Here is a 12,561-nt window from a genome sequence, read left to right as displayed (position 1 = left end):
GCATGTGGAAGTGATCTCACGTGGCCTCGTTTCGATAAGAGATGTCACATGACGTGAGATGTATTTTTCAAACATGGCGGCCCGATGCCAGCCGCTGCTTGCGGCTCTCCTCTTCATCGCCAGTGGGGTTTTAAGTTTTCCTCTCGGGCAGGAACCGAAATCCACGGTCACCTGCGGATACGAGGTAAGTGAAGTTTCGCGGTGTTTTGTTGTTTTTTTATTTTTTATTTTTCGTTTGGAACATAGACGCGTTAAAATAACTTTCAATTTCACTCAGTGTTTGTCAGTTTGTATGAAGGACTTACAGTATTATACTGTTATATTTGTGTGTGTGTGCGTGTGCGTGTGTGTGTGTGTGTGCGTGCGTGCATGTGTGTGGCACCTGCGCGCGCGTGTAGTCGTGTCATGCCACCAAACCCGAGATGCTGAACGTCCACCTGGTCCCTCACACACATGATGATGTCGGCTGGTTAAAGACCGTGGATCAGTACTACTATGGAGGTCAGTCACTTAGCTGCCAAGTAAATGTCTTCCTCAAACTCTTAAAGACATTCTAACCTGTACCGTGTTGTACTGTGTCGCCATTGCTGTCGCTGGTAGAATATAAAAAAACAACAACAACATTCTGCTGACAGTGCAACACGTGGGCGTGGCCCCTGTGAACCGCAGTGGAGTTGTTAACACTTTTACTTTCCTGTTTTAAAATAAAAAGTGTGAAGTGCCGGTAAAGTAAGCACTTTAGTTAGTGGAATGAATTTCCAGTGCATCGTACGTCCTGAATTCAATGTTTCTGAGCAAAAACATTCCTTCAAATGGATATAAATGCTGTTTTTATAGTTTGCACAGTGAAATCACCATTTTCCCTTTTATGACAGATGTTTTGATTACCGATTCTAAGATCTTGACAAAAGAGGTCAGAAAAACAGCCCCAGAAAAAGGACTGCTGCTCTGCATAGTTTTGTTCGGTAACTTAAAAAAATGTTATTCCGCTAATAGTTGTGCCTAGTATATTTCTGTCTGGGGTATTTAGTGGACAACCCTTTAATAGCTTTAGAACTTTATGTGCAATGAAGTGACGAGCTTGCATATTTCAGCATCACATGCCTTTTATAGTGAAAGGCCTCGTGTTCGGCAGACATCTGACCTGTGTCTTTTAGTTTATGTTAGCAGAAATGAAATGCAGGTCTACTCTACTTTGGACTTGTATTACTACTGTAAAACATGAACGTTAAGATGAAGGAAATACGAGAAGCTCATTTTATCTAAAAGCATCAGGGCCATACTGTAGTAATGTTTTGAGGATTTACATTCTACAAGCAAAAATGTGCTTTATCACGTTAGCTTTAACTTCTGTGTAACTATGTGTGTAGACCGTAATGACATCCAACATGCGGGCGTGCAGTACATCCTGGACTCAGTGGTGGATCAGCTGTTGAAGAATCCGGACAGGAGGTTTATCTATGTGGAGACGGCCTTTTTCTACCGCTGGTGGAAGCAGCAGAGCTCCGCCATGCAGCAGACAGTCAAACAGCTGGTTAATGAAGGTATGTGAATCAACACTGTGCTAATGGTTCACCGTGAATTGGAAATATTTTACTCTGTTAACCTGCTCTATCTTCCTCCAGGCCGTTTGGAGTTTGTAAATGGCGGCTGGTGCATGAGCGATGAAGCCACTACCCACTACAGTGCAGTTATCGACCAGATGACTTTGGGTCTGAGATTCCTCAATGAGACATTCGGGTCTTGCGGGCGACCCCGAGTTGCCTGGCACATTGACCCCTTTGGCCACGCCCGTGAGCACGCATCCATGTTTGCACAGGTAGCTTACCTGTAGACAGAGGAGAGTCAGGCAAGCCTGCCACTAATCAGATAAAATGGTGAATCGTCTGCATTTGTGTAGCACTTTTCCAACTACTGGTACCCAAAGCGCATTACACTGCTTCTCAGTCACACACACATTCACACAGATGGTGGAGGTGCTATGCACCTGGCCACCACTCACCAGGGGCAACTAAGTTGGGGTTCAGTGTCTTGCTCAAGGACACTTTGACATGTGACCAATGGAGCTGGGGATTGAACCAACAACCCTGGGGTTGGTGAGCAACTGCCCTACCTCATGCACCACAGTCACAAAACGTTTATTGTTGTTTACCGGTGCATTAAACTAAAGACATTTGTACTGAGTAGATTTTGAAATCTTTTGCATTTTTACAGTTGTAAAATCAAGTAGCTGGTCACATCATTCAAAACAAAAGGCGCACTCCATTTGGTCATGCTGGTGTGCTGCTCGTGCCATATAGTTTCTTGAATAGAATGGAAAGCCCACCCACTCAGCACATACCGGCCCCACACCCACCACTCTCTCGTGGGACTTGGCGGCAACAGAGTTTTGAACTACGTCACATATTCACAACTCCAACAAAACGGGCGATTGATCTCAGCTCTCAACAACAACTGCATCTTAGAGTTACATTTGCAGTTTAAATGCCAGCTAAGTCAATTATTTTTTTCATGTTCAGTCACATAGTTTTCATGCCCACCATTTTTTTTTTTGTTTTCGCCTTAATGTATCCACGTTTCCTCTGACCTGACATGTCAACCAGATGACCTGTGTCAGGTTGGGTCCAAATTCCACTTGGTCAGTCAGTTGTGACTAATAATGGTCAATTATGTAAAAATGGGTTAATTATTTTAAAACTGATTGAAAGCCTGGCTTTTGCTGCTGACTGTGGACCAGACAGTGGTTCCTGTCTTCTTATCTAACTCTTAGCTTTCAATAACACACCACTGGAAAGTGGCTTTCCTGTTTAACATGCTGCTTTTATCTTCACTGTGGTTTTTGGGATTTTGTTCCAGATGGGATATGACGGCTTATTCTTTGGTCGTCTGGACTACCAGGACCGGGCTCAGAGGATGATCAAAAAAGAGCAGGAGCTTCTGTGGAGGGCCTCTGACAGCCTCACTCCACCGATGGCCGACCTCTTCACCGGTAACATTATTTTATGCATACACCTGCATCAATGCTACCTCTGTTCTCAGGCATAAAAAAGGAATTTATTTCTAGTCTATTTAATTTAGATGAACTGATCCTTCAGCCTTTTGCCCTTCTTACCTGCCACCCACTAGGAATCCTTCCCAATGGTTACAACCCCCCTACGGGCTTCTGTTGGGACCAGCTCTGTAATGACCCACCTATCAGAGATGACCCTGACCTGGAGGACTATAATGTTGACGATGTGGTGAAGCGTTTCCTCACCATAGCCAACAGTCAGGTTTGACGCATGCACACACGTGACCATTCAGCCACCTAAACGTAAGCACATGCTATCTCAGCATATTATTGACTATTCACGGACTAACTTAAAACTTTGCCTGGTTATCTCTCTGCAACCACCAACTCCTCTCAGGCTATGGTGTATAAGACGAATCACATTATCATGACCATGGGCTCAGACTTCCAATATGAGAATGCCAACCTGTGGTACAAGAACCTGGACAAGCTGATCCACTACGTCAATGCCCATCAGGCGAATGGCAGCAAAGTCAATGTGCTGTACTCTACCCCTTCATGTTACCTGCAAGAGCTGCACAGAGCAAACCTCACCTGGTACGATTAGCATTCACCAAGCAGGGGAATCGGCTTGTTGGAGTAACCATTTCAGAATTATATCTCGCCTTAATTTCATATTTTCCCAGGCCCTTGAAAAGAGATGACTTCTTCCCCTATGCAGACAATGCTCATGACTTTTGGACCGGGTACTTTACCAGCCGACCAGCACTGAAACGTTACGAGAGGATCAGCAACAGTAATTTTCAGGTACTGCAGGCTTTGGTTCCTTTTAGTCTAAAAGCAATGATTCTTCTGCAAAAGTGGGACTTGGTTTAACTAACACTTAGCATGCTAGCGTGGGGGCATACTGCAAGATAGTCTTTTAGCTAGATGTTAGCAGCTGCTTAGCTTATGCTGCATTCATGGCAGGATTGCAGAATGGGAAGAATGGTAATAGTTCCTACAGACATGAGTTGGGAATGTTCATGGTGGACTGCAAGATGGTGGTCATCCATTATGCAGCTGCTGTTGCTGCTGCTGAAGCAGATGAATAAATGAATATTAATTGCAGGACATAATGGGTTTTTTACTACTTTTTTTTTAGCTGTTATATTGACGCTTCTGCTTTTCGTAATAGTCAGGATTTACAAATTGGAGGCTGATGTGAATGTTTTTTTTTTTTTTTGCCACGTGAATCCTCGTAATAATGGTTTTAAACTACATGATATGAACATTGCTTATGAACCTAAAATTTGGGCAGTTAGCATGTTAATTCCTTATGCTAGTAGCTCACACGCATACACGTACAGTATGACAAGCTGTGTTGTTAAGCAGTTTAATATACTGTCATTAGCATAATATTATGCCATGTCAACATTATTCTAAGATTTCTGTCATTCCACTGCAAGTATCTGGGTTTGCTCCAAACCATTATGATGATAAATGTTTTACCTGTGTAGCTTTTGTAGTTAAATAATATATTTGTTTTAGACATGTAACCAGCTGGAGGTACTTGGTGGTCCGGCCTCCAGAAAGGGATTCTTTGGACAGGGCGACAGCCACACCATGAGTGAGATTTGGGTTTCATTGTTTGTTTTATTTTTTATTTCCTTACTGTACAACACCACTGATGTCGGGGTATTGATGGAGGAACTGTGTTGCCCTCTGGCGGTCATATAAATAAACAGGATATGGTGGATGCTTTAGCAGTTTTTTCCTTAACTGTAATTCTCAGTGTTAGAGAGGCCTGTGCCAATTAATAATTATACCTTTAATAGAATTTAGAAAGAGGATTCACACTTATTGTGCTTTAATCGGCAGAGAAAGCCATGGCAGTGGCTCAGCACCACGACGCGGTGTCGGGCACAGAGAAGCAACATGTAGCTAATGACTATGCCAGGAGGCTGGCTGATGGCTGGCAGCACTGTCAGGTACTTTAGGCTGCACATTTACATTTATAGCTATTGTTAAAATTTTGCAATGCATTTTCTTTTTTTGGTTTGTGTGTCTTCTGTACGAGAACATGAATTTCAACAGTTATGGTTCGTTCAAAATCTGCTGGACCAGCCGCAAATCTTCATCTTCTGGGTTCTATGATTAATGTCTTTCTCAGGTCGTGGTCAGCAACAGTCTGGCTGCTCTGAGTGGCTCGACTGATAAGAGGATGTACTGTGACAACCTCAACATCAGCGTGTGCCCTATCACAGAGGGCAGCAAGAAGGTGACACACACACAAATGCATTCAAAAAACTTTTAGCTTCTGGTCTATTAAGTCCTTAAATCTTTCCCACACAACTACCAGAAGTCTAACTCTCAAAAATCCAGTATTAATATAAATTATTCCTGTTTACTTATTCTCCACAGTATTAGTTGTCAGACCTAAACAGTACATAAATTCAGTCGTGGAGTACACATTGATACATTGGTACATTAATTAGTATTGTATCAGTTCATAAACGATCCTCAACCTACCGGTGCTTTTCTCTCTCTCTCTCTCAGTTCTCAGTCAATGTGTACAACCCTCTCGCTCAGACCGTCACTTGGCCTGTCAGACTCCCAGTGAATGGGACAGCATACAGTGTATCTGATGCCAAAGGGAAATCTGTGGACTGCAAGGTGTGTGTGTGTGTGTGTGTGTGTGTGTGTGTGTGTGTGCCTTTTCAGGTGTGTTACTAGTCGTTAAATTACGAAGTGTTGTTACTTTACAGTACACATGGAAAAATAATTATTCACAGGCTAGAAACTTTTTGTGCAACCATTTTGCAATTCAAAATAATTATTCTTATAATAAACTTATAATATATAATTATTCTTATAATAAACACTGAAAAATTTCCTTTAGCATGAGTGTGTCTCTGCTCCAGGTGGTTCCAGTGTCCAGAGCCACTCAGGACGTGAGGAGGAGCCGCGGCCTCGCGATCAACGAGCTGGTGTTCCAGGTTCAGGCTCCTCCTCTGGGCTACTCCACCTACTCTGTGTCCCAGCTTCAGGACGGGCATCCTCCTGCGTCCACACAACCCAGCACGCCCACAGAGATCCAGAACAAGGTCTAACTGCAGCGTTATCATACACTTGTCTCATGTTCTGCCTATGAAATTAGGTATTTAATACTTTAGAAACAACAACTGGACAAACAACATGATTTGCACACAGAAACCTGTGAGGAAAAAAGCTAAACTTTAAACAAAGATAATAATTGTTTAAAGTCAGAAAAAGCTGTCTGTATTCAGAAATTATGAAAAAAAAAATTTTTTTTTCACAGAATTTCAAAAGGAAAAATGCGCCTGTGCATAACAATTTTGCTTTTGTGCATTTCTGAGCTATATACATGACATTTTACATTTGAATTTTCTTGATGTGCTTCAGTTCCTACAAGTGACCTTTGACCCCAACACCGGTCTCTTGAGCAGCCTGAGCAACCTGGAGACAAAACAGACCATAAAACTGACTCAAAATTTCTATTGGTTAGTGTTGCTTTAAAACAAATTCACAACCTTATTCCACACGCTGAAGGTCATTTTTGAACATAAGCCAAAACACCTGTAAATAACTGTGATTTGGTTTGTTCTTGCTCTCCAGGTACAACGCCAGTGATGGTAATAATCTGGACAGTATCCAGCCTTCGGGCGCCTACATCTTCAGACCCAACTCGTCTACACCTTTCATCATCAGCAAGACGGTCAAGACCGAGACCATTCAGGTAGAGAGTCAAAATTTTCAATAGGAGATGGATATGGACTGTGTCTATGACATGATGCTGTTGTTGCACGACCTGCTTGAAATATTCACTGACCTCACAGGAAAACATGTTGCTATGAGGACAGCAAATACAATCATGTGCAAACGTTAGTACCCCCTTATCCCCTCATCAAGGGGAATGCAAACTTTCGCACTTCACCTATTCTGTTAATTCTGATGATAAAAGCGCACTTGCACTAGATGAATGCGCCTTGTTATGGCACTAGTTTTAGGTGAAGGTTGCGGTTTCAAACTACCTTTCACACATATGTATGTCACCACAGCTGCGGGCACTGATGCACCCACATACCGAAACATGGATTTGTGTTATCACATTTCCACTGTTTTTGCTCGGACATCAGTGTAAAGTCTGCCCAGAGAGCATGGCGGCGTAACGTATGGCTTCTTCTTCCTGTAATGGTGTCACTTTGCAGATGCCAATGCAGTGGCAGATTGTGTCAATTGAAAATTATTTTTCAAAGCACAGATCTATTTTAATTTTGGCTTATTCTTTTGAATATGAATAACAAGACGCCAGGGTACTGCTATGTCAACTCAATAATAGGCACATTTAATGAAAGTTAGCTCATAAACCTATTTCAAATATCAACATTTCAGTCTTTGGTGGTGTTGTTTTTTTTTCCCATAATGAAAGTGTTAAATTATATGGATATTTAGCATTTTTGTATCCCTATAAATCCAGACCTCAGTAGTGCAGGAGGTGAGGCAGTGGTTTGCTCCCTGGGTGTCTCAAGTGGTTCGACTCTACAGTGACAGCAAATTTCTGGAGCTGGAGTGGACAGTGGGACCACTGCCCATAGAGTGAGTATGTGCTTGTCACAGTATGCTGGAAAACATGCAAACTGAAAAACCAGTATAGTATATCTGACATGTGTTAACAGCTGGAATTCATCTATTATTGACCATCATAGAATTTATGACCTTTTGATTTTCTTGTTTTTCTTATTTGCATACTAAACTCCCTTTCTCTACTTCGCCTACCAGTGACAACCTGGGGAAGGAGGTGATCACCCGTCTAGACACCAGCATCAAATCCTCCGAAATCTTCTACACTGACTCCAATGGCAGGGAGGTGCTGCAGAGAAAGTAAGCGGGCTGTGAACAGGCTAGAAGCTTAGCCTAACAACAAGTGATGGAAAGCTCAACTGTCTTATCAGACAATGGAGAACAGATTTTTCTCCGCAGGGAATTTTTAGGAATCTTGACATTACAATTTGTAATTCGAGACAGAGACTCGACTCACAGGTTTGTTGTGTGTTTTTTTTACCCCACAGGAAAGACTTCCGGCCAACATGGAACCTGAGGCAGTCAGAGCCCATTGCTGGAAACTACTACCCTATCAACTCTCGTGCTTTTATCAAGGTATGTACAGTATGTGAGGGTTTGAGGGAAAACTCTTGCTTTTGTCTTTTGATATGTATGAAATTTCTGATTGGAGAAAAAATTCTATTCCTTGTTAACTTTTTCTCACCGTCATACTTATGAGTCTCTGTCTTCTCTCTGCCTCTGTCTGTCTCAGGATGATGTGGACCAACTCACTGTGGTGACTGATCGCTCTCAAGGAGGAGGAAGCATTCAGAATGGCTCTTTGGAGATCATGGTAAGACCACCCAGGCACAAACAGAAAATCACAAACACAAAGTCCTACTTCACATCACTAATCCTCCATTTTCAGGTACTAACTCTGGACCTGATTCCAATTTACTCTCCAGTTCTGTTTCTCTCTCAGCACACATAAACACACATAGCACAGTCCCACTGAAATTCCGCCTCCTACTCTTCAGCTCCACCGCCGGCTGCTGTACGACGATGTTCGTGGCGTCGGAGAGCCTCTCAACGAGACCTCTGACATCTTTCCAGAGGGGCTGGTAGTCCGCGGCCGCCTCCTGCTGTCCCTTGACCGGCCACCTGTTGCCGCAGACGAGCACCGTCCTTTGGCACAGCAGGTGGTGCTGCAGCCCCTGCTGACTTTCACTGACGGAGATCTGAGCCCAAGCACTCGACTTGAGGTGAGGAAAATGCACCAAAAAGAATTTGTTTCTTGAGCTGAAACAGTGAGTCAATTATTTGATTAGTCTCTCAAGAGAGCTTCTCCCATTGTGAGGTTTTTCTTTTTCATATAGTAATTTTTTTACTTTTATGTTTTGCAGCAATTGACATTTACTGCAGATTTGTCGTATAAAGCTTTCACACAAAGTAGCTTTAAATAGTTACATTTAAGGGAGCAACAAAGGTCAATTTAGGATGAATTGGGTTCTGGGTAATGAAAGGTTTGGGTATTGCTATAATGTCCGAAAGGCAATTTTTGTAATTATAATTCTTCTTCCTGTTCTGGTTCTTGTCATTTCTTTCTAGAACTGCACATATTTGCATTTTCACACATCATTTCACCAAATCTCAGGAGACTTGAGCTGAGCCACATTGCTATTAACTGCAGTTGCACTGACACGATTTCAAAGCCCGTAATTAGTGACGCGTATGCTTACTAGTCAAAACAATGAAAATTAGTGTTAATGAAGAAAATAGAACACAGTATGGCCTACACATTAACGCACGGCGTGTCAAACTACTCAATTAAAAATGAACAGGCTGCAATTTTTAAATGTTCTTATCCAGTGTACTGTCTATGTATGGACCATCTGGCCTGTGTGAATAGTCAGTTGTGTTTGCCTGGGTGTTTGTAGTTCTCAGGGCTTCAGGCTGCCCTGCCCCCTGCTGTTCACCTGCTGACACTGACACAGTGGGACAAAGACTCGGTGCTGCTGAGACTGGAGCATCAGTTCCAGAGCTGGGAGAGCAAACTGAACTCTCAGCCCGTCACTGTGAATCTGCAGGTAAAGACGAGGGATGAATTCGAAGATTGTTTATGAATAAGATCTGCAGAAAACTTGTTTTATTTTTTTACTTTAATTGGCTAATTAGGCCGCAGCATTTCTTGAAAAAAAGCTTAAAAATATTAAATGTAAATAAGTACAGTTTTGCCTACAGTGTTGTGTTTCTGTCTGTAGAAGCTGTTTTCCACTCTGGATGTGCTGGGCGTGTCTGAGCTGAACCTGTCAGCCAATCAGTGGAAAGATGAGATGAAGCGTTTTGACTGGATGCCACAGAAAGGTACGAGACCACTGCATTTGCCATTACCATTACAATGGCTCTGAGCAACCTGTTAGCAAATTTGGGTAGGGGGAGCATGTAATGAACATGCACATTTAAGGCTTTGTGCAGTACCGTCCCTGAACAAGATGTCAGTATAGGACGCTATAAGAGTAGACGGCTATAGGTTGCTTATACGTTATTGGTACAGACTGAAATGTTTCCATAGCACCAGCTCTCAGAAACATTTCTTGAATTGCAAACTTTTTGTGATTGCTGCCACCTAAAATGCTTGATTTTGTGACTGAAACATTGCAATGCACGTTGTGATGTTTTTATAACTTCACGGGGGATTGATTGAATTAATTGTTGCATCTGCAACATCGCAAACACCTGGAGGGACTGAGTGTTGTATCAGCAATATTATGAAAGCATATCCAAAGAATACCCAGCTCTCCACACTAGAGGAGAGTAAACACCAATAAAACATCCACAAACATCCTAGATATTAAAAACAATAGTACAATCCTAAGGCTCAGCAAGTAGCGGCAGTGTACATGTAGTCATTTGGCAGATGCCTCTGTCCAAAGCGACAAAAAGCCAGAGAAAAAATATTGAAATAAAAGTGGCAGGTAGCAAAAATAGAAAGAGAAGAAAAAAAGTGTATTTGGGTTGATATAAAGGTCCAGAAGAGTCTTTTGAATATTCGGAGCGAAGCTGCTAGGGATGGGTACCTTGAAAATTGTAGACCTGGATGAGAGTGTTTAGGTAGGAATGTGCTGCATCACAATTGTAACTGCAAATCCTTGATTCCCATAGGATAAACACATTTCTTAGACATATGCGCATTATATTTAATTTCCTATGCTGTGTGTAGAAAAGTCTTTGTTTACTCTAGAAGGAAAACACTGGGATTTATCTTCCAGGCCTCATGTTAGTTAAGTACACTTTGTGACCCTCTGACCTCTAACCTCCCATTAAAGGAGACAAGACACCAGGAGAGAGCCAGTACTTCACAATTTAGTTAACACAATAAACACCAGGCAGCCAAATGATGTTGAATTTCCCCGACCTGCCAACGCGCTGGCAGATCAACAGCACCGGCTTCCTGCCAGTCACTGATGGACCACTTGGCTGATAGTCGAGGGTCGTGTTCAGTGAGAATGAAGAGACGAGGGCGAACACACAAACCTACTCACGCCTTGTAATTCTACGAGGGTGGTAATCACTGCTCCTCTGCAGTCAATTTCCCTGCAGGGGCTAATTAAGCAGGCAGTGTAATATAATGAGTCATAAATGCATTGTTATGGTTCATAGCTTTAATAGTAAACTACAGGGTGTTTAGTGGTTTAACAAGACTCATTTTGCTAAGAGGTACAATTCATCTGTTTCACTTCTCTGTAGCTGCTGTAATATCTTTTGTTTGAGCGCAACCTGTTTTAGACTCGTCAGCCTTTCAGGAAACCCAGTATGAAGTTAAAGTGATCTTAATTTTAGAGATGCCCGTTTCTGCTCAGTTTTACATGATGTACCCGCTTTTCAGACGAGAAGCCCCAGCTGAAGACTGTCCGGGACCCCTCTCCATGGGAGGTAACTTTAAGGCCAATGGAGATCCGAACCTTCCTGCTGAGAGTCAGCCTCAGATAGCCAATCACAACTTTACATTCTTACAGGTCAGACTTTAATTAGCAATGCACTTTCCTGCTTGGTTGTGATTTGACCAACGGAGGACTGTTTCTACACCTACTTGAAATTGTACAAAAATGTAAAAGAATGAGGCTTTGTTCAGTATTTGCAGCTAGACTCTGTGTGTTTGTGTGTGCACAAATAGACAATACTGCCCACAACATTAAATCAGGGAAACACCTGTGCTGATTTCACAAACCATGTTAAGTCCAGGTGTGTTTTACCTTAATGAAGACATTAACAAGATTTTAACAGTTTTTGAAGCCCGGAGCTGCAATAGTGTTCAGTTTTCTCCTTTTGAGGTTACAGTGTGTACACAATCAGCTGATACTGCCTTTTTTAAAAACTAACCTTGGAATATTTTTTTTCCAGCCTAGAAATGAACTTTGTGAAAGATTATTCAGCACATTCACTTCTGACCAAAAACTTTGCACAGAAACCAGTGATAATTTCCAAACCGGTGCCAATAAGTACTGGCTGCCTTATATGAGCAATGAATGTAGCCGTTTGTCTGTAAAGGGTGTACATACTGAAAATGATTTTATACTGATAAGCAGTTGGTAATAAAATCTGTCACTTGCTCTGTGTTGCATGTGTTAATTTTACAGGTATCAAACTCTCACGGAGAGGAACAGGTTCTCACTTCAGCTAACTAAATGTCAGAGCAGGTATCCCACAGCTGCTGGGGACACGTTTTAAAATAAAGCTGAGATTTCTGTTGTGCCATCAAGACATTTCCATCTCATCTGAGAGACTTGACAAACATTTTCCATTAAAATTCTAAATTAGTGGGGTTATGATATTACCAGCTGTGGTTCAGATAAATGCATACTTTAGTTTTTAAGCACAGAACAGAACCACCACACTATTTAAAAAAGGCTACAGATAAAATTGGTTTATTACACCTTAAGCAGTAAAATCTGTATCAAATTAAATGTGATTCCCTTCTGGTATGAGCCAGCAACCACAGGTGGTCT

General features: G+C 42.1%; 1 protein-coding gene across 1 annotated transcript; it reads left to right on the top strand.

Moving 5' to 3' along the window:
* The first annotated feature begins 24 nt into the window (after positions 1-24).
* Positions 25-12,165, top strand: man2b1 (mannosidase, alpha, class 2B, member 1). The gene is made up of 23 exons (XM_067496771.1): positions 25-184; positions 399-501; positions 1,371-1,544; positions 1,626-1,819; positions 2,857-2,989; positions 3,127-3,272; positions 3,408-3,607; positions 3,697-3,817; positions 4,541-4,619; positions 4,871-4,980; positions 5,163-5,270; positions 5,549-5,665; positions 5,914-6,096; positions 6,416-6,513; positions 6,629-6,749; positions 7,491-7,609; positions 7,793-7,894; positions 8,083-8,170; positions 8,328-8,408; positions 8,593-8,817; positions 9,493-9,642; positions 9,817-9,919; positions 11,442-12,165. Exons 1-23 carry the CDS (start codon positions 59-61, stop codon positions 11,543-11,545), a joined length of 2,985 nt encoding a protein of 994 aa, XP_067352872.1. The 5' UTR covers positions 25-58; the 3' UTR covers positions 11,546-12,165.
* Positions 12,166-12,561: the final 396 nt, after the last annotated feature.

Source organism: Channa argus, chromosome 3, assembly GCF_033026475.1.
Source record: "Channa argus isolate prfri chromosome 3, Channa argus male v1.0, whole genome shotgun sequence".
Lineage (NCBI taxonomy): Eukaryota > Metazoa > Chordata > Actinopteri > Anabantiformes > Channidae > Channa > Channa argus.
Note: the sequence above shows the minus strand (reverse complement) of the source record. Positions and strands in the feature narration are given on the sequence as shown.

Bases quoted from the DNA above. Each gene is read 5' to 3' on its own strand.
- man2b1 (XM_067496771.1), top strand. From the start codon at position 59: ATGTATTTTTCAAACATGGCGGCCCGATGCCAGCCGCTGCTTGCGGCT. The intron at 5,666-5,913 runs GTGTGTGTGTGT...TCTCTGCTCCAG, and splicing joins GGAAATCTGTGGACTGCAAG to GTGGTTCCAGTGTCCAGAGC. The intron at 7,610-7,792 runs GTGAGTATGTGC...TTCGCCTACCAG, and splicing joins GTGGGACCACTGCCCATAGA to TGACAACCTGGGGAAGGAGG.